This window comes from Electrophorus electricus, chromosome 14, assembly GCF_013358815.1.
Source record: "Electrophorus electricus isolate fEleEle1 chromosome 14, fEleEle1.pri, whole genome shotgun sequence".
In the NCBI taxonomy this organism is placed as follows: Eukaryota; Metazoa; Chordata; class Actinopteri; order Gymnotiformes; family Gymnotidae; genus Electrophorus; species Electrophorus electricus.
The window spans coordinates 1,028,651-1,052,395 of NC_049548.1; the positions used below are offsets into that span (position 1 = coordinate 1,028,651).

Consider the following 23,745-nt stretch of genomic DNA (forward strand, 5'->3'; position numbering starts at 1 on the left):
CTTAGTGATTCTCCATGCACCTCTGTCAAAAATTAAATAAAAACTTGGCACAATCACAAAGCCAAAAGGAGCAAGACTTCTTGAAAAAAGGAGAAAGGGAATAGGAACTTTACTTTGATGTCATACTGCAATTTATATGTTGTCCATTAATATCCAAACTGATCAAAGTAAAATATGGATATCACAATTTATTGTTTTCTTGTCAGTTGGGGAGAAATTAACAGAGATATTAAAGAATATCTAACAAAGTGGGCAGGCACAGCACAGCAACATAAGCACCACAATAATCCATGCAAAATTAATTTGTAAACAAGCATGAGAACTTTGTTATGCATGATAGGAATGTGCAGAGAAAAACACGTATTTTCAGTTAATTAATTTTGTATGTGGGTCACAAATATTTGTTAATTTTAAACACTAGCAAACATGTTACTTTCCCAAGAATGTTAGTGAAAATATCACACTCACTCATTCCAGGCTCAGTCAGATAGCTGTAGCGCTTACGTAAGGCTAGAGATGAAAAGGTATGACGTCGTTCTGGCTTTGCAGTCTGCAACAACAACAACAAAAAGTCCTGGTTGTCAAACTATGATGCTAGTTTGGGCTTTATCTTATCATTTATACACTACCTACTGTGATTATGCAAGGTTCTATTCCTTTGCCTTCACCAAAATTGCATGTACATGTGCGGATAACATGAGGTTAAGCACGTAATAGTTTCTAGATTCGTGTGGGAGAATAGTTATTTGGGACAAATCTAAAGATTGATACTGCTGCTGACCTAAAGCGTATCGTTTCTCAACTATTAATGCTACACTTATTTTATTTAGTTCCTAAGGACATAATAAGAACAAGGACTGATCTGGAAAAACTAACAACTGTTGTGACTCCACATATACTCATGTTCTTTTCATTTAAAAATGGATACTTCTTCTGCTAGTTATGTTTTAACACCATTTATAGAAGCCATAGGTTTTACCTATAACAGTGTGACACAGTACAAGGATGGGTAAATAAAAATTATTGTCACCTTTCACCAGTGACATGCAGTAGTTTTCCAGAGTATGGAGTTGAGCCAGTGCAAAATTCAAACAATAAAATCCCATGACAGGCAATAGTGTGGTTTCACAAAGCAAGTACCCAGGAACTAAAGCTACTCACACACCCGCACACCACATGGAAATGAGGGGACGGGACTGTTACCTCTTCATCATGATCTGAGTCCATATCCTTTTTGGTTCCCAAGATGCATTGCAGAAACGAGGGAATAACGCAATGGAGAGCAGGGGGTAAGAAACATCAGGATGCGAAAAAGACGGTTGTGAGCACACAGAGAAGGAGCCACCGCAAAGCCATAGCAAAAAAAAGGTGCACAAAAAGAAGGAACTGAAAAGATACAGGGAAGCAACCAGATATTATGCTATCGAGGAAGCACAAGCCTGTGCACCTGCAGCCAAAGCATGGATCCAAGTCAAAGATCTGCTCAGGTCGGTCACAGCCACACCCACAACCAGAGGGAAGGTCAAAACAGATAAAAGACACGCCCAGGCAGTTTCAGCCAAGTCTAACCCTTATTGCTGAAAACGCTGCGCTACCTTTCCTGAGTATGAAGATGAAGTGATATGACATGGATGAGTGGAGAATTATAACCATACCTTTTTGAGAGCTGGGAGGGTGATGTTTAGATTACAGACCGCAGTCTGGGGAAGCCCCTTCGATGTCTTCATCTCCCTGAGGAAGGACAGGCGCCCACAAGGTTCCTGGCTGTTGTCTCTGATCTGTAGCATTTCAGTGTTATAACATTACAAGCTTAAACATCACAAAAGAAAAAAAAGCTATTTAGTCCACACTGGCACTCAAGAAAGCATAAACCCAAGGTGATCTAACTTCTAATGGCTACAATATCATTTATTCTGCATTTTATTGAGATGACCTCTAACACAAAATACACTCCTCTGGAGCCTAATTGGACGTTAGACACTCTAATTATTAGGCACCTTGCTGATAGAAATCATAAAGGCAGGAGGTCACTAAATCCACATTATGAAGTGGAACATAAGCCATAAGCTGCTGTAGTGACACTTCACAAAGTTCCAAACAGGATTGTCACATGAGGTTATTCTGTAGTGCTACACCACTACGGTTTTCTGTGCTGCATAGTGGAGTGCAGAAAAGAAAACAACATGTTACCTTCACACAGAATGGGAGTCGGTTCTCTTTAAATGCGTAGAAGTTGAGCACCAGCTGCTGCCCAGCTTTGATCAGAGGGGTTAAATTACCATAGCAGTCCACATAGATGGGCTTCCCCTCCAGAACCTGTAAAACCACGAACCATGAAGTAACCCAAAATTAAAGTAACCCAAGTGAAGTTTCCTGCATCTTTTAGGGGTCCAGTTTTTTGGAGAGAATAGGTGAATGAGAAAATCCACATTTCAGAGGAAGAATGTACCCAAATTCAAAAACATGACACTTGCTAAGAGAAAACAGAACAGAAATTCAACAGAACGAGGACAAGCGTAAGCTTCCTGTTAAGAGACAGACCTCAATGTCTTTGCTCCTGGCCACCTCCTCAAAGTTCTCTTGCTGCTCCAGCGTCTTGTCCACTTTGTCGTCAGTCATGCAGAAGCATCGCAGGTTGGACTCCACAGGGTCGTTCATCTTTGCAAACACTACAAACTTGGCCATGTAAGGCACACAGATCAGCTCCCGGTAGAGCTGCGTGGCCAGACCTACTGTCTCTGGGATCTGATGGCAGTCTGCAAGCCAGAACCTGCAAATGAGAAGAGCTAGGACTGCAGCTAAACATGGCGGTAATTTGTAATTGTAAGAAGTGAAGTTTGACTCATGCTAGTAGTGAGTGAGTTACAGGCAGAAGAGCATAACTTTGAGACTTTTATTTTGGCATACCTGGCAGAGACATTGGTGGTGAAGGAGACGCAGTCACTGTTGAAGGTGAGAGGGGTAGTGCCTGTAATATCCTCCCACTGGGCAGGCGATGTGCCTCCTGTGGCAGAGAAAGGATAAGCATGTACATGATGATGCAAATGGGCAAACCTGCCTGCCTAAACCTGATGATCAGGGGGACACTTCAGGAAAGCTCACGGTCCTTTCTGTACAAACCGTCGTTACGTGATATGACGTACAAGGTTTGGTCTGTCTTACCTGTGATGCTGCAGAGGAGGCGTAAGCAAGGCGTGGAGTCCCCTTTGTAGCCATTGGTGACACCCTCTCCTGAAAGGGGTGGCACAGGGATCGTCATGGTGATGGGCTTGTGGAACTTCCTTCTGCGTGGCTCCACCGTCACTATGGGGCTGAATGTGGCTCTGTTCCCCAAGATCTTCTTCACCGTCTCATCTGGGACTGGCTGGGCCTGGGGGTGGTGTGAATAGATTGGTTGTGGTATGTCAGGGCGTGGGGTAAATAGGTCGGTAGTGGTATGTCAGGGCGTGGGGTTAATAGGTCGGTTGTGGTATGTCAGGGCGTGGGGTTAATAGGTCAGTAGTGGTATGTCAGGGCGTGGGGTTAATAGGTCAGTAGTGGTATGTCAGGGCGTGGGGTTAATAGGTCGGTAGTGGTATGTCAGGGCGTGGGGTAAATAGGTCGGTAGTGGTATGTCAGGGCGTGGGGTTAATAGGTCGGTTGTGGTATGTCAGGGCGTGGGGTTAATAGGTCAGTAGTGGTATGTCAGGGCGTGGGGTTAATAGGTCGGTAGTGGTATGTCAGGGCGTGGGGTTAATAGGTCGGTAGTGGTATGTCAGGGCGTGGGGTTAATAGGTCGGTAGTGGTATGTCAGGGCGTGGGGTTAATAGGTCGGTAGTGGTATGTCAGGGCGTGGGGTAAATAGGTCGGTAGTGGTATGTCAGGGCGTGGGGTTAATAGGTCGGTAGTGGTATGTCAGGGCGTGGGGTTAATAGGTCGGTAGTGGTATGTCAGGGCGTGGGGTTAATAGGTCGGTAGTGGTATGTCAGGGCGTGGGGTTAATAGGTCAGTAGTGGTATGTCAGGGCGTGGGGTTAATAGGTCAGTAGTGGTATGTCAGGGCGTGGGGTTAATAGGTCAGTAGTGGTATGTCAGGGCGTGGGGTTAATAGGTCGGTAGTGGTATGTCAGGGCATGGGGTTAATAGGTCAGTAGTGGTATGTCAGGGCGTGGGGTTAATAGGTCGGTAGTGGTATGTCAGGGCGTGGGGTTAATAGGTCAGTAGTGGTATGTCAGGGCGTGGGGTTAATAGGTCAGTAGTGGTATGTCAGGGCGTGGGGTTAATAGGTCGGTAGTGGTATGTCAGGGCATGGGGTTAATAGGTCAGTAGTGGTATGTCAGGGCGTGGGGTTAATAGGTCATTAGTGGTATGTCAGGGCGTGGGGTTAATAGGTCGGTTGTGGTATGTCAGGGCGTGGGGTTAATAGGTCGGTTGTGGTATGTCAGGGCGTGGGGTTAATAGGTCAGTAGTGGTATGTCAGGGCGTGGGGTTAATAGGTCGGTAGTGGTATGTCAGGGCGTGGGGTTAATAGGTCGGTAGTGGTATGTCAGGGCGTGGGGTTAATAGGTCGGTAGTGGTATGTCAGGGCGTGGGATTAATAGGTCAGTAGTGGTATGTCAGGGCGTGGGGTTAATAGGTCGGTTGTGGTATGTCAGGGCGTGGAGTTAATAGGTCGGTAGTGGTATGTCAGGGCGTGGGGTTAATAGGTCGGTAGTGGTATGTCAGGGCGTGGGGTTAATAGGTCAGTAGTGGTATGTCAGGGCGTGGGGTTAATAGGTCGGTAGTGGTATGTCAGGGCGTGGGGTTAATAGGTCGGTAGTGGTATGTCAGGGCGTGGGGTTAATAGGTCGGTAGTGGTATGTCAGGGCGTGGGGTTAATAGGTCGGTAGTGGTATGTCAGGGCGTGGGGTTAATAGGTCGGTAGTGGTATGTCAGGGCGTGGGTTAATAGGTCAGTAGTGGTATGTCAGGGCGTGGGGTAAATAGGTCGGTAGTGGTATGTCAGGGCGTGGGGTTAATAGGTCAGTAGTGGTATGTCAGGGCGTGGGGTAAATAGGTCAGTAGTGGTATGTCAGGGCGTGGGGTTAATAGGTCAGTAGTGGTATGTCAGGGCGTGGGGTAAATAGGTCAGTAGTGGTATGTCAGGGCGTGGGGTTAATAGGTCAGTAGTGGTATGTCAGGGCGTGGGGTTAATAGGTCGGTAGTGGTATGTCAGGGCGTGGGGTAAATAGGTCGGTTGTGGTATGTCAGGGCGTGGGGTAAATAGGTCAGTAGTGGTATGTCAGGGCGTGGGGTAAATAGGTCGGTAGTGGTATGTCAGGGCGTGGGGTTAATAGGTCAGTAGTGGTATGTCAGGGCGTGGGGTTAATAGGTCAGTAGTGGTATGTCAGGGCGTGGGGTTAATAGGTCAGTAGTGGTATGTCAGGGCGTGGGGTTAATAGGTCGGTAGTGGTATGTCAGGGCGTGGGGTTAATAGGTCAGTAGTGGTATGTCAGGGCGTGGGGTTAATAGGTCGGTAGTGGTATGTCAGGGCGTGGGGTTAATAGGTCGGTAGTGGTATGTCAGGGCGTGGGGTTAATAGGTCGGTTGTGGTATGTCAGGGCGTGGGGTAAATAGGTCAGTAGTGGTATGTCAGGGCGTGGGGTTAATAGGTCGGTAGTGGTATGTCAGGGCGTGGGGTTAATAGGTCGGTAGTGGTATGTCAGGGCGTGGGGTTAATAGGTCGGTAGTGGTATGTCAGGGCGTGGGGTTAATAGGTCGGTTGTGGTATGTCAGGGCGTGGGGTTAATAGGTCGGTTGTGGTATGTCAGGGCGTGGGGTAAATAGGTCGGTAGTGGTATGTCAGGGCGTGGGGTAAATAGGTCGGTAGTGGTCAGTAGTGGTATGTCAGGGCGTGGGGTTAATAGGTCGGTTGTGGTATGTCAGGGCGTGGGGTAAATAGGTCAGTAGTGGTATGTCAGGGCGTGGGGTTAATAGGTCGGTAGTGGTATGTCAGGGCGTGGGGTAAATAGGTCGGTAGTGGTATGTCAGGGCGTGGGGTTAATAGGTCAGTAGTGGTATGTCAGGGCGTGGGGTTAATAGGTCAGTAGTGGTATGTCAGGGCATGGGGTTAATAGGTCAGTAGTGGTATGTCAGGGCGTGGGGTTAATAGGTCGGTAGTGGTATGTCAGGGCATGGGGTTAATAGGTCAGTAGTGGTATGTCAGGGCGTGGGGTTAATAGGTCAGTAGTGGTATGTCAGGGCGTGGGGTTAATAGGTCAGTAGTGGTATGTCAGGGCGTGGGGTAAATAGGTCAGTAGTGGTATGTCGGGGCGTGGGGTTAATAGGTCAGTAGTGGTATGTCAGGGCGTGGGGTTAATAGGTCAGTAGTGGTATGTCAGGGCGTGGGGTTAATAGGTCAGTAGTGGTATGTCAGGGCGTGGGGTTAATAGGTCAGTAGTGGTATGTCAGGGCGTGGGATTAATAGGTCAGTAGTGGTATGTCAGGGCGTGGGGTTAATAGGTCAGTAGTGGTATGTCAGGGCGTGGGGTTAATAGGTCAGTAGTGGTATGTCAGGGCGTGGGGGGTCAGTAACTAAAATATATAACTAATAAAATTCATAACAGTACCTCCTGTCATCAATTAATTGGCATACATACCTGAAGTCCAACTCTGATCTTCTTAGTCAGAGCTCCTTCAGGGAAGGAGGCTTGAACCAGTGAGATAGTTGAGCAGGACAGAAGTCCTCCCTCAGGACCCATGTAGTTACTCTCTTGTTTGATCCGCGACACCACAGCAAAGTACTGTGGGAAATCTTTAGTGATGATCCTACAAACACGCTTCTTCTCCAGCTCATCCAGGCTGTCCAGTTCTGGGGGCACAAAAAATTTGACATCGATCATTCTGATCATTGGGTTAAATTATTTTTGTTGCTCCAGCTCAGAACCCTTTCAGGTGTACTATGAAGAATCAAAGAAATCCAAAAATTGCTCTACAAATGAGTAAGGCGATTTCTGAACCCTACTCAATGTGCATCAGGGTGTGCTCCTCATGCTTTATGTCATACAAGGTGACAGACTGAAAGCTTGATGGTGTCAGACCATGTAATGGCCATTTTGTTTTGCCTTTCTGATAGCCTACCTTCATCCATGCCATTAAGCAGCTCATTGAGGGCTTCAGTCTTGCAGTCATACTGGTGCTCCTTCCACGCCTCGCCGTTCTCACTCCTGAGAATGATCAGTTCACGCTCTTTCCCTCTCATGGAGCCAAAATGGGGAATCTCCACTATCACAGGGCTGCAAGGACACATCATACTGCACTAAGTGTAGACCATGGCAACCAACAAAGGACACAGGCACTGGAAGGGCGGGAACTGGTATATGCAGATGTGGCTGTCAGTAAATGACTGATGAACAACAGACATATGGGGCGCACTTCAGTAGTGCCAAGGAGGGCTACTTTTATTATTCAGTTTATTCAGTGTTTAAATCTGAGAATGTGGGTGCACAATGTAGCAATTGAGGTGATTTGGTATGACCACTCTGTAAGAACATCACCTGTTGAACTATAAATTGTTATATATATAATCAAACATCACTACTTTGTGCTTTATACCCCAAACTTAAAAAGATGCAAAATCCAAACCAAAAGAAAGTAAACAACAACAAAATCCCAAATAATAATGCTAATTGATTAAATGCAACATTCCAAACCTAATGAAGTGATAAAATCCAAAATGATGAGAACATACTGTAATCTAAATGGCAAAGGGGACTTTTAAACTTGTACAATAGTGTATAATAAAACACTAATACATTTTCTTCATTGCTAAAGCGTGAGCTAGAACATTAGGGTATTCTTGTTAAGGACATTAGCAATTTAAAGATATAAGTTAATGCAATCAAATTGCTCAGTGTTATTTTTTCTGATTATTGTAGAAATAGGGTAGAATATGTTCTCCTAAAGTGAGATTAAGATAAAAACAGTTCTTCATGGTATTTGTTGGAAACAAAAATAAAGTCAGTGTAGACAGCAAGTGATGAAATTACAAAACATTACATTCAATGTATAATCACAGAGAAGGTACCATGATTTTAGTGCCTATGATACTCCGATGCGTTTCATTGGAGATCAAGATTTTACTGAATGCTAGGCAGACACTGCAATTCACTCACATGCTAAACATACTGATATATGTGTATGTGTAACATAATTCTGTACAAAGTGTTTCTACACCGTTTGAAACACTAAGGCCTCCTGAAAAACTGCGACAGCTAATGATACCTTCTCCAGAAAAGAAAGCGCAAATGAAACCATATCCCACAAGGGATGGGAGTCTGGATCTGGCCAAATGGCAGCAGCCGTGACAGCGACATGCCCACCAAGCAGAGCAGAGCGAGCAGGAACAGCCGACATGAACCTGATTCCAGCGACCCCCGTCAGTCAGCCGAAAGCCTCAAAGAAACGGGGTGACCGGAAAGTAAAACCAACCCAAACGTAAAATCCACAATGGCTTCAGTCCAAACAGTTACCGGAGAGTGGCGCTGCACTTTCTAAGCGGCACATTCCTACCCAATAAATTTTCTTTTAATTTATCAAGGAGTCAAACTACATGAAGTGTGCCCAGGCCCAGAGCTACTTTGCTGGGCATGACTCTCTGACCTGATGGGCCTAGAAGACTGTTTCTTTTATTATTTAAAGGGTCAAATGGTCTGAAGTGTGCCCAGGCCTAGAGATTCTTTGCTGGGCATGTGATTCAGAGGCCTGGAAGTCTGGAACTTTTAATTTTATTAAGGGGTCAAACTGCACGAAGTGTGCCCAGGCCCAGAGCTACTTTACTGGTCATGTGTTCTCCTAAAGTGAGATTAAGATAAAAACAGTTCTTCATGGTATTTGTTGGAAACAAAAATAAAGTCAGTGTAGACAGTAAGTGATGAAATAACAAAAAATTACATTCAATGTATAATCACAGAGAAGGTACCATGATTTTAGTGCCTATGATACTCCGATGCGTTTCATTGGAGATCAAGATTTTACTGAATGCTAGGCAGACACTGCAATTCACTCACATGCTAAACATACTGATATATGTGTATGTGTAACATAATTCTGTACAAAGTGTTTCTACACCGTTTGAAACACTAAGGCCTCCTGAAAAACTGCGACAGCTAATGATACCTTCTCCAGAAAAGAAAGCGCAAATGAAACCATATCCCACAAGGGATGGGAGTCTGGATCTGGCCAAATGGCAGCAGCCGTGACAGCGACATGCCCACCAAGCAGAGCAGAGCGAGCGGGAACAGCCGACATGAACCTGATTCCAGCGACCCCCGTCAGTCAGCCGAAAGCCTCAAAGAAACGGGGTGACCGGAAAGTAAAACCAACCCAAACGTAAAATCCACAATGGCTTCAGTCCAAACAGTTACCGGAGAGTGGCGCTGCACTTTCTAAGCGGCACATTCCTACCCAATAAATTTTGTTCCTCTGGGCCCGAGCTGCAGGATTCGGCTAACGAAGCCCTCACCCTCGTTAACAAGGGGGAGTTTTCGGGGAAGATGGAGTTTACTGAATAACATCCATGCAGCAATTAGAGGAACAAAAAGGAGGAACACAAAAAAGACGGTCACTGCTGCAGGAATTTCTAGGCTCCATTTAATAAGTTATGAAGTTATGAAGACTTTTACTAGTTAGCCTGAGCCTTCTAAAAGAATCTAAGATACTGCAGGTCTTATTGTGCATTTCTTTATGGTGGAGCTCTTTCAGCAGTACTTGGTTCTTCTTAACCACTGCTCACATGATTAGAGAACTTACAGTCTACCTGGAGGATACCATCACTGGTTTGGTTTTGGTCTAGCCTATCCTACAGGGATCAGGCCCTGGCATGACAAAACGGTGGGCAAAGCTGGCCTGTCTGACTGCTGAAACACCTCGCCACCACACACTACCAAACACGAATGGTTTTCCATGGCAATGAGGAGAGGAAAAAGGAAAGCAGGGACTGTAAAGATGAAGCAGAAGGAAAGGCCAGACTTACCCCAGGAAGTGAGCTCCAGCGGGGCCCATCTCCACCAGTCGGCCTGCTAGCCCCTCTCCCTCCACCATGGGGGGCGGCGAGGCCAGCTTAGACCTCTTGACCAAGCGGCAGGTGATGCGCGTGGGTGCCGTGCACTTTCGCGGCGGGATGATGATGCGCATGCCGTTGTGGCGGCTGCCCCTCATGGAGCCACCGCGGGCATCCACCATGAAGCTGACCAGGAACCTGCAGGGGCAGGTAATCGCACAGTGAGGAGGGCAGAGGTGGCCGACGGGCTCCGGCCCCTCCGAGGTCATCAGTGACGACTCTTGCCATGCTGTGACGAAAACTCACACCACCGAACACCAGAGAGACAGAAAGGAAAAGGGTGGACGGAAACAAGAAAGAAATGAGACTGAGAACAGTCGGCCCTGGCAGTTCACTGGTGGAGGCCCTTTGCGAATCCTCCCACGTAACATCATGCTTTGACAGTCACGGCTCTGTAAATCCTTTAGAGCTGATTAATGATAACCATAAAAGCGCATCATCATAAATTCTATACAACAGCAAAACTGCCAAGGCAGATCACTCAGAAAGGCCAAAGTGGTCATTAGACATGTGGTGCTGAGAAGGATTGCTTGGGTCTTCAAACTCATTCCATGCTTTATCAAAACCAGGTGAGGAGTTAAAGAGTACAGACATGCTGGCTGGAATGCCCGACACCCTCTCAAACCTTTACACACGTAACAAAAACCTACAGTGTTCAAGAGCAAGATTACAGGGCCGACTAGAACTGAAGGCACTTGAGCAGCCTTCAAAACAACAGTCTACCAGTTCTTACCTATTGCAAAAAAAAAAAAAAAAAAAAAAAAAAAAAAGATACAAAAGAAGGATGCAAGAATACAGCTATGACTACCAAGAAATGACAAGGCAGTACATCTGATCACAAACTAGCAAAAAAATCAAAAGCCCTAAAACATTTGCTCTAGTGGCACAATTGGTCAGTGCCTGGTATATATACAGCAGTACATGTGAAAACATGCCAAGGTTGTGAGTTCAAACCTCACCTGGAGTATTTTAAGACCTCTTTAAGAATAAAATAGCAGTCATCCTCTCAAACCTTTACATTTGTATTATAGCTGCCTGACTGGTACTGAATGCATACTTGATAAGTATCCATCATGACAACATCCTTATACATTTCTGCCTTTTTGTAACAAAAATATACAAAAGAAACTTGGTGCAAAACTCCACTAAGGCAGTTTGGTGCTAACAAACTGGCACCAAAGCAGTGGCACAATTGTCCAGCGTGTTCTGCAACATTTGTGAAGGGGTGCTCAGGTTATGAGTTCAAGCCTGACCTGCAGCAGCAGTCTTACGTAAACTTTTCCCTCCCAGTCAAGGCATGCTGGCTGAGCCGCTTACACAACCAACATCCTCAGAAGTGACACTTCATTAGCAAAAACATTCACGGTGGTGTGTGAGAAGTGCTGGTACCTCCATCACCACCTGTGTTTAGGGTTAATGATTTCCAAAATGGGGCACAGTCTGCATGGTTTCCATCAGATCATCTCCCATGTCCCAGTATGGGACTGACTTGATTTTCTGCTGTTTTTCCATTTATAGCCTCTTTAGAAAAAAACATGACCAACATTCCTGTAGAAGGCAGAGTGAATGGCCATGGTTTTGTGTACACAGATGAAATGCCATCACCTACTATTCAATTCCAGACCGAATTCAGGGGTAAATACCACAATGTAGTACTTGACGCTTGTTTATACATTACTTAAACTTTTGGCAATCTAATGAACTTTATTAAGGCTTAAGCTGTCATGGGTCGATGCCCCCCGACACTGCGGCTATGAGGATACAGGCCAGGAGCTGCTTCACTAGAGATGCTTCATTTCCCTTGCCAAAATCATCAGCTAAATCAACAAATATGACACTGAATTATTATAAATCCTCTTTTGCTTCTAATATAAAGTCAGTAAATCTTAGCAATGTGTTGTCGTGTTTCAGACCCAGCTTTCTATACAACTGACCCATTGGCAAAAATAACACACCTCATAAAATATATTTCTACTGTGTAGACTTAGGACAGGCTGATTCGCTCAGTATGGACTGTAGGTGAATAGAATCACTAATGAGACGAGCACAGAGGAGAGAGACGAGAGTGAGACGAGCACAGAGGAGAGAGACGAGAGTGAGACGAGCACAGAGGAGAGAGGCGAGAGAAACACTGTAGTCACATGACCATCGTCACCTTGAGTCGCTCTGAGGAAGCGGAGAGGAAACGCTGCAACGAAAGAGAAATGGAAAAGCAATGGAGGGACAAAATCAACAAGGTTTCTCATCACCAGCAACACGGGAACACCGTTAATATGCAGGAGGAGTGTCATGAGAGTGAGGGCAGAAAGACGAACAGGACACTGGAGGATAAGCAGGACGGAGAACAGCATTATGCCAGTGTAATATAACTCTATGTATAATGTGTCTCTGCAGACACATGGAACAAGTGTGTAGAAATAAAGTTGAGAGGACATACACACCCACAGACATTTCATTAGTCACCCAAAGACAAACATGTCCCTTACCCTGAGTGGATGGGGCTGGAGACCAGGTTGACATTGTCCAAGGTGTCTGCTGCCCAGCTGTAGCGCCGTAGAGAGTCAGCATCGTGCTCTCTGGCTTTAGCCAGGTGCTGAGAGTGAGAACACCAACACACGAAACACACACACACACACACACACACAGTCAGTGCTGCACAGAAAGGCAACTCTCACTCAGACAACTCTCACTGGTGAACCACAACAGCGAGCCACACACCGAACACAAGGCTGTAACCCCCAGCACAGACGCAAAGCTCTTGCCTATGACACAATTAACATCGCTGCTGCACACTTCCCACCTCACCGAGTGGGCCAGCGGCAGAAAGCGCCGATGCACGCGCGCGCGCACACACACACACACACGCCTGCATTTCTAAATGACATTAAGGGGTGGCGTTAAGCGGGATGAAGAACTGTCACACCAGGAGGACCCTAACACAGCCAAAATGGCGTGAAAAGCCAGGCTACAAATCATGGAACAGCAAATAAAGAAGAGCTTGTTGGGCAGCGGTGGGAATTCAGGCAGACCACGATTCGTCGGCATCAAAGCAAACGCAGATTTGAAGCTTTTCTCCCACTTTCTGGCAAATTTCACACGTGCTTGCATCTGAAAAGAGGACAGTGGAGTCTGTGGCATGGACTGTGTACCTTGTTAGGGGGCTCAACAACGAAGGGCATCGCTTTATAGATACCCTGAAGCATTTGAAGAAGAAGAGAATTTTTTTCAGCAAACTATAACAATTACCTATAATACGCTCAACACAAGGGATCCTTCTTGAATGGAGGATCAGATGAAAGTCTCGGGGGATGGGGGTGAAACATTAGCCTTTTTCAGTACTATACAAGCAGCATTTCTCACCTCAGCGGGGACTCCCAACATATAGAAACAGGCAATATGGGAGGCGTGAGTGTAAACACCACTGGCGGGGGTCTACAGAGGCCGTCCCTGTTCCTGAACCAGGTGCTCTTTGGCACAGCCGAGCCGCCTCATTCCCGCCAGGTAGAGTTCAGGACTGCTTTGCGAGCAGCTAGCGCATGCCAGTCCGTTTTGCCAAAGTACAAGGAATAACAGCAATGGCTCCAAGCATTTCACATGCTAATGTTTGCTTGTATTGCAATTGCACGGAAATAGTTTTAACATGTTCAAGTCTTTAAAACATTAAAAAATGTTAAGAAGTCTTTCTGGACTAGGCTCAGAGCACACTGTCTGTAGCTCTGACCAGCAAAGCTGAACTTGCATAACAGATTCGAGTTTTGGCTGGAAATTATGAAATCACACATCTGCTAGGGACTGTCCTGCCAAAGCAACTCTTATTATCCATAGTTATTATCCGTACTATCCTGTCAAAGCAACTTTCATGATCTCCACAATTCCTGGCAGAAATCAGAAGAGGACAGAGGAGAGCAGAGGAGCGGGACGGAGAGGAAAGGAGGCGTACCGTGTCCTTGGTGGGCGCCAGGATCTCCTCGATCATCATGCTGTCTCTGGTGAAAGAGCTGCGGTTCAGTGTGTTGGATCTATCCGAACTGAAGGAACGCAGACTGCTGGTGTTCATAGTTTTACCACACAGTGCAGGGGCAGGGTGAGTCGGGGTGGAGGGGGGTGACAATGACATGACCACAAAACACACACACAGACAAACAAACAAACACACCCATTACTGCATGCAACTTCCAGGGACACTGGCACATAGGTTTAAAAGAAAACCAAGGATTTGAGACACTGCACAAAAAGATAAATGGGCTTCATTTCCTTAGTCTTCCTGTAGACTAAAATAATTAGTTACTTAAGTGTGTGTACATATGTGTATATACACGTGTGCAAGGGACAATTTCAGCGGCATCCTTAATTAGATGCAGTGGTAATCAGGTGTGTCTGTCATACTAATACTCCACCTGTATGTGTGTGTGACCAATGAGCTATTTGAGAATGTCGAGATTGTTTCCGATGACCCGAAACTGTGCATTTATCTGTCTTTTCCAAAACAGGCAATAACTGGACTTGAAGATGTAAGCAAATTGGAGACAGAGCAAGTGGTGGTTGTTTCTCACTGGATCATCTTACAGAATCCTGAAATAGACCTGCTGTTCGCCACTGCAAGGAGGGCTGGGCCTCTCGTAAATAAACATGACCCACAGAACTACATGCTCCCAGCACACACATGTACTATGTGCTAGAACTCGGTCGCAGAGCAATCAATATGTGAAGGCAACTCCCAGTTTAATGCAGGCTGTAAACCTGGGCTCTGTCTGTTCCTGGCCATGAACCAATCACAAGGGGATTTATTGCTAATAGGAAAGGGGCACTGAGGCAAACGCTGGGTTTAATCAGAACGGGACTTATATGCTGGTAACCTCCATGGTTCCCTGAAAGTTACATTCAGGGGAGACACTCCAAAACCAAAATAAGACTCACAAGCACAGGAGTAAAAATGTTCAGGCCAGCCAGAGCTCTACACAACAGCCAAGCACAACACTGCAAAACTTAACACTGACTGCACTCCAAACTAAAAATGACATAAGGCTCCAATGACACAAAGAAATCAAAGTTCCCCAGACTCATAAAGCAAAAGGCAAAATCACTCTCTGCATTTTTCAAAATTGTCAGTCAGACGAGAAGCGACGGATGAGGCACGTCACAAAACAAAGGTCCATGAAGTAATGACCTGGGAACCTGGGGAGGGGAGGGGGGGGGGCACACAATCAATATGCACGGGTTTGTGGAACAGTCATGCCTTCTTACCTGACTTTAGGACTATGGTAAAACGGTGGGAGGAGGAGAGAGCAGATCAAAAGCAACCAATCAGAAAGAGAGTGAGCAAGATGCAGAGGTTGAAATGACACAGCCTGCAAGGCTCTGCAAATGCACTGCAGTACATTCAGACTGAGCACCTATAGAGGGACATTTACATTCAGAGGATCAGGCCTTTAAACTTTATGCTGCAGATACGCAACTTCATGATGCAAGAGCATGCTGCGTATGTCATGGCCCACACTAGCCAGGAGGGGGCGACTGTACACAGATTCTCATGGGGAGTCACAGTTACAGTCAAACCACCTCCTGCGGTGCATGTGACAAGAGGAAATGGAGCGCTCCTCTGCAGTAGGGTATCTGAGTGGACTGGGAACTTAAGACTTCTGCAAAATCGAAAAGGCAAAAAACACACAACGACACCAATATTGTGTTTACAAACTTGTATTTCCTGGTGATCCAATATCTGAAGCAAACATAAACTAGCAGTTTTGTACAAACAAAAATGTCACTGTCTACACACACTGAAAATCTCCCATTTTCAGTTCTTTTCTCAGAATCATGACGTGGCTAAGTGTCAATTGTCTCCAACTCTTCCTTAATTTTTTAGTTCATTTTTTTCTTTGTGTCAGTTCCTGATGTGTTTGATTTTGTGATAAATTTTGATTTTGAGCCATCAAGACGCTGGCTTTTCCCTCAGCTCCTTCAGGAGCAGGGCCTGAGTCTTTCTCTTTTGTACCTGGGCATCAGTGATTTTCGTCCACTCATCTCTTGGCGAATGCTGTATCTAGACTTTTGAAACAGGGACTTAGAGCCTACACTCTTCACTGTTGCCTGCCCATGGGACAAACGAAATAACTACTTGCAAAAGTACCACAACTCATGATAGTGGAATGCATCCAGACTCATTTCAGTGGGTTGCTAGGTTAGAAATGTCTCATTTCTAGCTTCAATTGACATGACGTTACCAAACTGCTGAATAATCATATCACCTACAACAAAAACAAAAACAACCAATAAAAAAAGATATTTAGGTTCATGTTAATTTATGACGAGTCAGACCTCATTTAAATTTAGAAGCACCAGCTCTAGTTCAAACTTCACATTAGACCTACTCTATTTTCTCCCTTAACGGCTGCTGCAGAAACCTCTGAACCAGTTTCTTCACATTCGTCTGGCACCTGTCTGGATGAGACAGCACCATGCTGAGATTGAAACTGTGGGATACTTTAATGGAGTCCTGTCCTACAGTTTCTGAATAATGGTTTTTGTCACTTTAACTAAGTCTTTCCTATACTCCACAACTGGGAGTTCACATACCCTTTTCTGACTCTGTAGCTCCTAACACAAAGACTAATATACAGTCTCCTAATATACAGACCGTAAAATACCGTAAAATGATTCTGCACCCAAGCCTATGTTTACTTCCTGTGTGTAGGTGGTTGTTCTTGTCAAGAACCCAAGAACCTCCCTCTTTACAAAATTCCTGAGCAACCTGTCAACACGCAAACACACTTTATATTATATTCTCGTGCTATATTTAAAAGTACAGTGCTCGCTAACACTTTAAATAAAACCTGTATCAAATACTGGAATATTTGATCTGTAGAACATTATCTGTGTGATATGTAGTCGAGACTGGAAGATCCTGTTGAGCGTGAGAATGCAGCTTTGTATCTTCTAAGGTGTCAAAAGTCGTAGTTGCTGGATTTGCTAGCTTCTTTGTCTTCTCCTCTCCAGTGATCTCTTTTGGAAAGTTACAGAGCCAATGGAGGCCACAGAAGGGAGGTTTTGTGGGTTTGTTCAGAGCAGTGAAGTCCTCCTTCCTTGCTGGCACATAGTGTACATGTGCATGGCCATTAAAACCTCTAGCTGCCACACAGACAAGCCACTTTTGCAGTCGTTGTGTAGGCTGTGAAGGTCACAGCTCCCCCCAGCAATCAGCTGAATGCCCCACACTGCTCACGCCACTCTGGTTAAAGAAGCTCCATGTATTCCAGTTGCCCCGGGTCCGTCTGTAAAGACTGACAGCAGGGTTTTGTCCAGCTGCTCTGTACATTCCTGAGACAGAAATAAGGACGACTTACGAAGATAACTGTATAAACAACTGGGTAACGAGACTGAATTCTGATCATCTTTAAGATTTTCTACTTCACAGTTCCCGGGCTTATGTATGCAAAATCATAGGTCAAATAATCCAACTAATTTCTCATATTTTTCAGTACATTACACATAATTAATTTAGTAAAAGCTATTGTGAATAATAACAATGGTATTAGGACATAATTTCATATTGTTAATATGGCAAGGCAGTAAGAATACGAGCCCAATAAAACATATTTTCAACCTCTTTCAAGCTTTGAAGCGTTAAACCAAATAGCTAGTTTGATAACTGATTGGTTTCTACTTACTTTAAAGTGGTGGAGTATATCGTAAACTCGCCAATGGCCCATAAGCTGCGACTGCACGAGATCTTCTTCGCTTGGCTGTAGCGGCGGTCTGTGCGTGCGTGCGCGTAGTGGAGCTGCTAGACGACACGCGCCAGGCTCTGCCGTCTCTCAGCTCGCGCGTCCAGCGCGCGCTCTGACACCTGTAGCCGCCTCGCTGTGATGACGTTATAGTGGTGCATATTATAGTGGCGCGCCGGTGGGCCCGAGGCAAGTAGGACCCGAAAACTAACCGGAGGCAGTCAGTGCGCCTTGCGCCGCGTTAAACCGAACAAGTGCGTAGTCTCGCTGCCTGGCGCGGGCAAATACGCATTTATACCGGCGCGTTTGGGCTTGCAGTGTTCTCGAAAGTCGATCGCGGAACCGGGCAAAGACACGATGCACGAAAAAGAAGCAAACGTTTACCACAGTTTGAAAAACTCGAGAGCATGAAAACGCAACGTGACACTGCGCCGGGCCCACGCGCATGACTAATTTCATACGCACGCACAGTATAAATGTAGTTTTAGGTGGCAATCTGAAGCTGGTAAAGTATGCTGAACTGTCTTTACTCAACGCCATGGTGTGAGGGAGCTCCGGATCAGGACACATTGCTTGAAACAATTCTGACTACTTTGTTAGCTTCGCTACAAAGGGGAAGAGCAACAGAGCAGTGCTGGTGAATGCACTCTCCTTCTCGCACGCCATGTGCGATTCCACAGCTTTTACTCCCTTTGTGTCGAGTTTGAAAACTTTCTAGGACAGTGTGCAATGCACTTCGTACTGATTACCTTGAACTGGTTTTAACCGCAGTGAAAAATGTGGGTTATCTAACCTGTTTGTGTTTTAAATGTACACTTTCCGATGCCCGACACTTAACGTTTCTGCAAGTTAAAGCAAATCATAGTAAGAAACTTGTGCCACCTCAGATAAATGGAAATACTGTCATAGCTGCAAAATACACTGCATGACAGTAAACCAAAATTGTATTTATTGTCTGTGGAATTTTAAGACCCATGGAAGAAGTATTTAAGACGGATGTTAGTCCTTTTTATAAGATAAATGAATTGAAGACTTTTTAAGGATCAACAGACAGCATAACTAAAAAGGACCATATTACTGACCTAAGCAGCTTTTTCATTTCTGTAGTTTTGCGTCTTTGGCATACCCACGTGACTTACTGAACTCTTTTTTTTTAAGATGGAGGTGAAATTCCCTGCAGCTAAATACATGCAAGTTAGACACTGGTCTCTGTGGCCCTGGTGCATGGTATTGATCCAGAAAAGGACAGTAGTAATGGCATTCTGGGGAAAAACTAAACCTGGCCAGGCTGCCAATAAGTCAGGAATCATGGCCAGGTTACAGGGTTAACAGAGACAACATGAATCCGGTTAATTCAGCTCAGGTCTGAGCTACTCATTGGGTAGTGTCGATGCCCGTGTAGTGTTTGTGATTCCGAGCTACTACAAAGTCTCAAAGTGCCAAGAGCACAATAACATCCTGTCGGAAAGAGGCCTGCACTTTGTTACACATCAAACAGCATTCTATTGACCAGGGGAGGTGCTGCCCTACCGCTGCCTTTTGGCTCTTTTGGGTTAGACATTAAGATAAACATCAATGGCCTTCCCAACTTCAGTCACTGCACACAGTAGTGAGGTCAGAGGAAGGGGACATATTTAAGTAGTGCACGTGTTTGTGTGTGCATGTGCATGATTGTGTCCAGGTGGTTGTTACCTCGAGGAGCGGGCGCCGATGCTGAAGCCCACGTAGCCCTCCTGTGGGAGGGAGTCGTCCCCCAGCTCCCGCAGGTCCTGAGGGCCCAGGTACTTCTCTGTTTCCCCTGTCATGGCATCGTCACCTACCGCATGCAGGCAGAGTTAGCTGGAGGTGTTACTGAAGAGAACCAGCTCTGGACCCAGGAGGACCACAGCCCGGCAACTGGGTCCTCTCACTGCTCCAGCACACCCACTCTGCCTGGCTGTTTAGCAGTGAGCTAACCCGGGTTTGCTGGAGCAGGAAAACATGCCAAGCTGCACTGGGCTGTGGTCTTTCAGGACCAGAGATGGGCACCCCGGCCTGGGGCGCACTGGTGAAGATCTACACTCATCCCCCCACTCAGCACAGCACATCCCATCAGCTACTCCTGGCTTAGTTCCACAGGATACCAGACTGGCCAGCTCAGTGAATCTGCACATAGATACTGTAACATCTTTAAAAAGAAAGGCATTTAGTACTTTAACATGGTACACAGCACTGAGAGGGAAAATGGCTATTAATATTTTCTTAGAGTGTGTATAATAAAGTACATACAATATATTACTATAAAAAAGAAGGCACTAAGTGTGAGTTAGACAGAGAAAACCGCAAACCGCACACTAAAAGCTTAGGACTGGCGGAATGGCAGGGTTAAAAGAAAAGCTACAACAAGTGCACACTACAGAGAGAGAGAGAGTTATAAAAAACTGAGGGGAAACAGCATTCCAACAGTGACAAAGCAGACCCTGCCCCTGCTTATTGCCACGGTAACCCTTCCCCATGAAACCAGTTGTGCTGTACCTTAATTGACGGTCTCTCTCCCGCTTTCTGCCTTTTTCTTACACACACACACACACACAAAGAACTATCTATATATTTCTCATCAAGGAATTCCCCCTACACCCTCACTCTATCTTGGGGGGAAAAAGGAGAAAAGCACATACCATTAACGCGCTCTATGAACAACCTCCTTTCTTCAGCCGCAAGCTTGACACACAGCAACACTTTTCTGAGTGAGTGAGTGGCTCACCCAGATCAACTTTCTTTCACTTGGACTGCCATGCCCATGTACTGCTAAATCTATCAAGTTGCGGGTCACGTAAGTCCAGCTCAGAGCAGCGTAAACACACCCGGCGGCTCCCTTAATAACGTGGGACTCTTACGCGTCCGAGCGACCATGGCCTGCACTCTCAGCGTCTCAAAATCCACCACCTATCGGCTCAGTCCATGCATCCGCGCCTGCTCCCAATCCACGCTGAAATGTATCCTCCAGGCGTGGGTGCTAGTCTGCTCAGTGCACACCCTCTCTCTCTCTATCTCTCTCACACACACACACACACACACATTTGCGCGCGCTCTCCGCTAACACTCCCCTCGGCTCCTGACCACAGCCACAGCTGCGCAGGAGCACAGAGCCCGGCGAGACAAAACTCCGGGTGGCTTCACCAGAACGCACGTAGCTCCGCGATTGGCCCGTGGCCCTCCCTGTGTCCCCAACAGCCTAGAACAATAGAGAGGGAGAACTGGGGAGGGGGGTTGTTTCTATGGCGCTGGGTCTTATGTATACTCCGTAATCCGACTCTGAGGAACAGAGGGGGAAACAAAAGCGCCCTTTACTGGCAGGAGAACCCAGACGGGTAGGAGAGGACGGTGGGGCGGCTGTGCTGACCCCATACACCCCTACTGCAAAGAACACAAACCACATCTAAGCACATAGAAAGGTCTTGTTTAACGCCACTGTATGCAGCTTGATTACGTAGTTTGTGTAATGGGGCCTTTTTTCAGTCACTGGTTCTTAACTTAGTAAGGAAACATCATTTTCTCCATTTGGTTTCATCACACACAAATCTTTAATCTATGGAATATTTATTTTATATATATATTTTTTATTCCACAAAAAAAGTCTTAACAAAAAAGTCTTAAAGCTCTTCAGTAGCACTGAAGATCAACAAAGGAATAAACAGAGAGAGAGAGAGAGAGAGAGAGAGAGAGAGAGAGGGAGGGAGGGAGGGAGGGGGAGGGAGGGAGGGAGGGGGAGGGAGGGAGGGAGGGAGGGAGGGAGGGAGGGAGGGAGGGGGAGGGAGGGAGGGGGAGGGAGGGAGAGGGAGGGAGGGAGGGAGAGAGGGAGAGAGAGAGGGAGGGAGAGAGAGGGAGGGATGGAGGGAGAGGGAAGAAGGGAGAGAGAGAGGGAGAGAGAGAAGGGGGTGGGGGGGAGGCACCACACATTCCACTTTTGTCCACAGCTGCTTGTGTTCGTTGCCCAGGTAGCTGCTAAACCCTTCACATTGCGAAATGTTTACACCTTCTAAAAGCAACCATCGACCTAATGCCAATGCATCACTGCTAATGAACCCAAACAGGATGTGACAAAGTTGTCTGTGTTCAGGTGGCCAGCTTTATTTGTGTAATGTGTAAATAAGACACTATCTGAGTGATACCAGAGGAGTCATGTTAGCATGCACAAGTGTCAGTTAATAGTAAGTAGACCCAACACACACACGAAACCTTTAAATCAAGCTGTGTTTAGAGTGTGTTGGGCATAGAGGTGGCGGATGTGACATTATGAAACTCTTATGGACATCTTGAAAGAATATTCTAGATTTTTTTTAATGAGGCACTACCATCTTGCGGGTTTGTTGCATCAGTTCCATAGATCCTTAGATAATCAGAGAAAATTATGTATCATATGTATCATGAAAGTTATGTATCATTATATGACATTTGTGCTATAAGTCCTACTCTTACGTGGGTGATGTAAAATGCAGTTATAACATCAGTGTCAAAGCCCACACAGCCTGCTTTGTAGCCTCTACACAACAGCTGCTTACTAAAGAAGGACTTTTAAAATCATGTGCTACTGGAATTGAGAAACTGAGATTGCCAAGTCGCTAAATATAATATATGACTTGTTTAGAGCAGCATTTTTCCTGACATGTAAATGCCATATTTAGTAAAACAGAGCTCACAAGAGGCCAATAAATGACTCTGTAAGGTGGTGTTAAATTATGGACCCATCCCCTCACACCCTCACCTACAGTGCAAACCCCTCCCAACTGGGTCTCTGAAGAAGCCACCCATTATAGACTGAGTAATAGCTAAGATGCAGCTAACCATATGCACGCTTGATGTCCTCATGCCCGGGCCTTTACAAAGGCCTGCCCTATTTTCCACTGAAGGAAAACTCTCACAAAAAAGGAAAACTCTTGTCTATTGAGCTGCTGTTTACAGAATGGCTACGTGCATAAAATCCCAATCGCTCCAAACACAGTTCTGGAGGCATTCCAGTGGTGGGATTTAAACATTTGCAGCACACACAAAAAAAGAAATTGCATATTCAAGCATGTTATGGAGTGCCTCTAGCAGCCAGCACAAAGACATATTTGAGTACAGTGAGGAAAGTACTTTGGTTAGTTTGGAGTGAGTGGAGGGGAAAAACAGCTACAGAAAAATTATAAAGAAAGAAAATGAACAAAAAAATACCTTCATCAACATCTGAAATATAGTCCTCACTGAGCATTTCGGGTACATTGGCTCTACGAACTGTTAGGAGTAATGTCCATATGAGTGGATAAACCAAACATTAGTATAAAAATCTAAGCAGCTCAGAAACATCAAAACAATGTCAAAACAATAGTCGATATAAACCAGACACATGTCTATATGGCACATGCCTGTATGAAGCTTACCTTCATCATCGGACATGTCCAGGACCTCGTTCATTGTTTCTGGAACATTCATCTTATGTTTCTCGGTCACCGTCTGTGAAAAAAAAGTTCAAACAGTGCTGAAAACAGCTAAAGAGGGCCAGTGCAGTGCTTGGACTGGACTTCACTGGCTCTGCTGCTGCAGTTCTCTGGATCTCAGCACCAGCTGTTTACCAGTAGCACAAAAAAGTTGCCCCCCCCACCCCCAAACAAAAACAAAAACAAATAACAACAATAACCAGATAACCAGCACAAAAAACTTCCTCATTTCAACCCTCTGTTTTCTCTTCATTACATAAGAAACATTTTTGCCAATTAACTAATTATTTGATGGTTGTGAGGCATATTTTACAATATTGACCAAAGACGAATGTGCAGTGTGTATGATATGCTGTAAGTGTGTATGGTGTTGTGCCTCACCATGCTGGTCAGAGTCTCCTCTGTCACGACCCTGAGTGTGTCTACCACGGATATGTAACCCAGCCGCCGTGCAATAGACAGAGCCGTGTTTCCATTCTGTACGTACAAGAA

General features: G+C 45.7%; 1 protein-coding gene and 1 long non-coding RNA gene across 16 annotated transcripts in view; both read right to left on the bottom strand.

The window, feature by feature from the left end:
- Positions 1-23,745, bottom strand: part of ank3b (ankyrin 3b) — a 104,933-nt gene that overhangs the window by 16,015 nt on the left and 65,173 nt on the right. For 6 of the 15 annotated variants that reach the window (XM_035533839.1, XM_035533838.1, XM_035533843.1 and 3 more), the window contains exons 22-39: positions 23,635-23,730; positions 23,197-23,269; positions 22,991-23,050; positions 19,490-19,613; positions 15,321-15,332; positions 14,017-14,122; positions 12,563-12,669; positions 12,232-12,264; positions 9,990-10,214; positions 7,097-7,251; positions 6,616-6,827; positions 3,163-3,370; positions 2,908-3,004; positions 2,542-2,770; positions 2,191-2,316; positions 1,656-1,778; positions 1,204-1,230; positions 469-550 (exon numbers count right to left, since the gene is read on the bottom strand). In XM_035533839.1, coding sequence (XP_035389732.1) covers positions 469-550; positions 1,204-1,230; positions 1,656-1,778; positions 2,191-2,316; positions 2,542-2,770; positions 2,908-3,004; positions 3,163-3,370; positions 6,616-6,827; positions 7,097-7,251; positions 9,990-10,214; positions 12,232-12,264; positions 12,563-12,669; positions 14,017-14,122; positions 15,321-15,332; positions 19,490-19,613; positions 22,991-23,050; positions 23,197-23,269; positions 23,635-23,730 — 2,095 coding nt within the window. The remainder of the gene's footprint in view (positions 1-468; positions 551-1,203; positions 1,231-1,655; positions 1,779-2,190; positions 2,317-2,541; positions 2,771-2,907; positions 3,005-3,162; positions 3,371-6,615; positions 6,828-7,096; positions 7,252-9,989; positions 10,215-12,231; positions 12,265-12,562; positions 12,670-14,016; positions 14,123-15,320; positions 15,333-19,489; positions 19,614-22,990; positions 23,051-23,196; positions 23,270-23,634; positions 23,731-23,745) is intronic. The other 9 variants (XM_035533850.1, XM_035533848.1, XM_035533844.1 and 6 more) reach the window with 8 other exon arrangements.
- LOC113576998 lies at positions 15,758-19,483 on the bottom strand. The gene is made up of 2 exons (XR_003410577.2): positions 17,741-19,483; positions 15,758-17,390 (listed from the first exon to the last, which is right to left on the bottom strand). It is a non-coding gene; the product is annotated as an uncharacterized LOC113576998 (long non-coding RNA).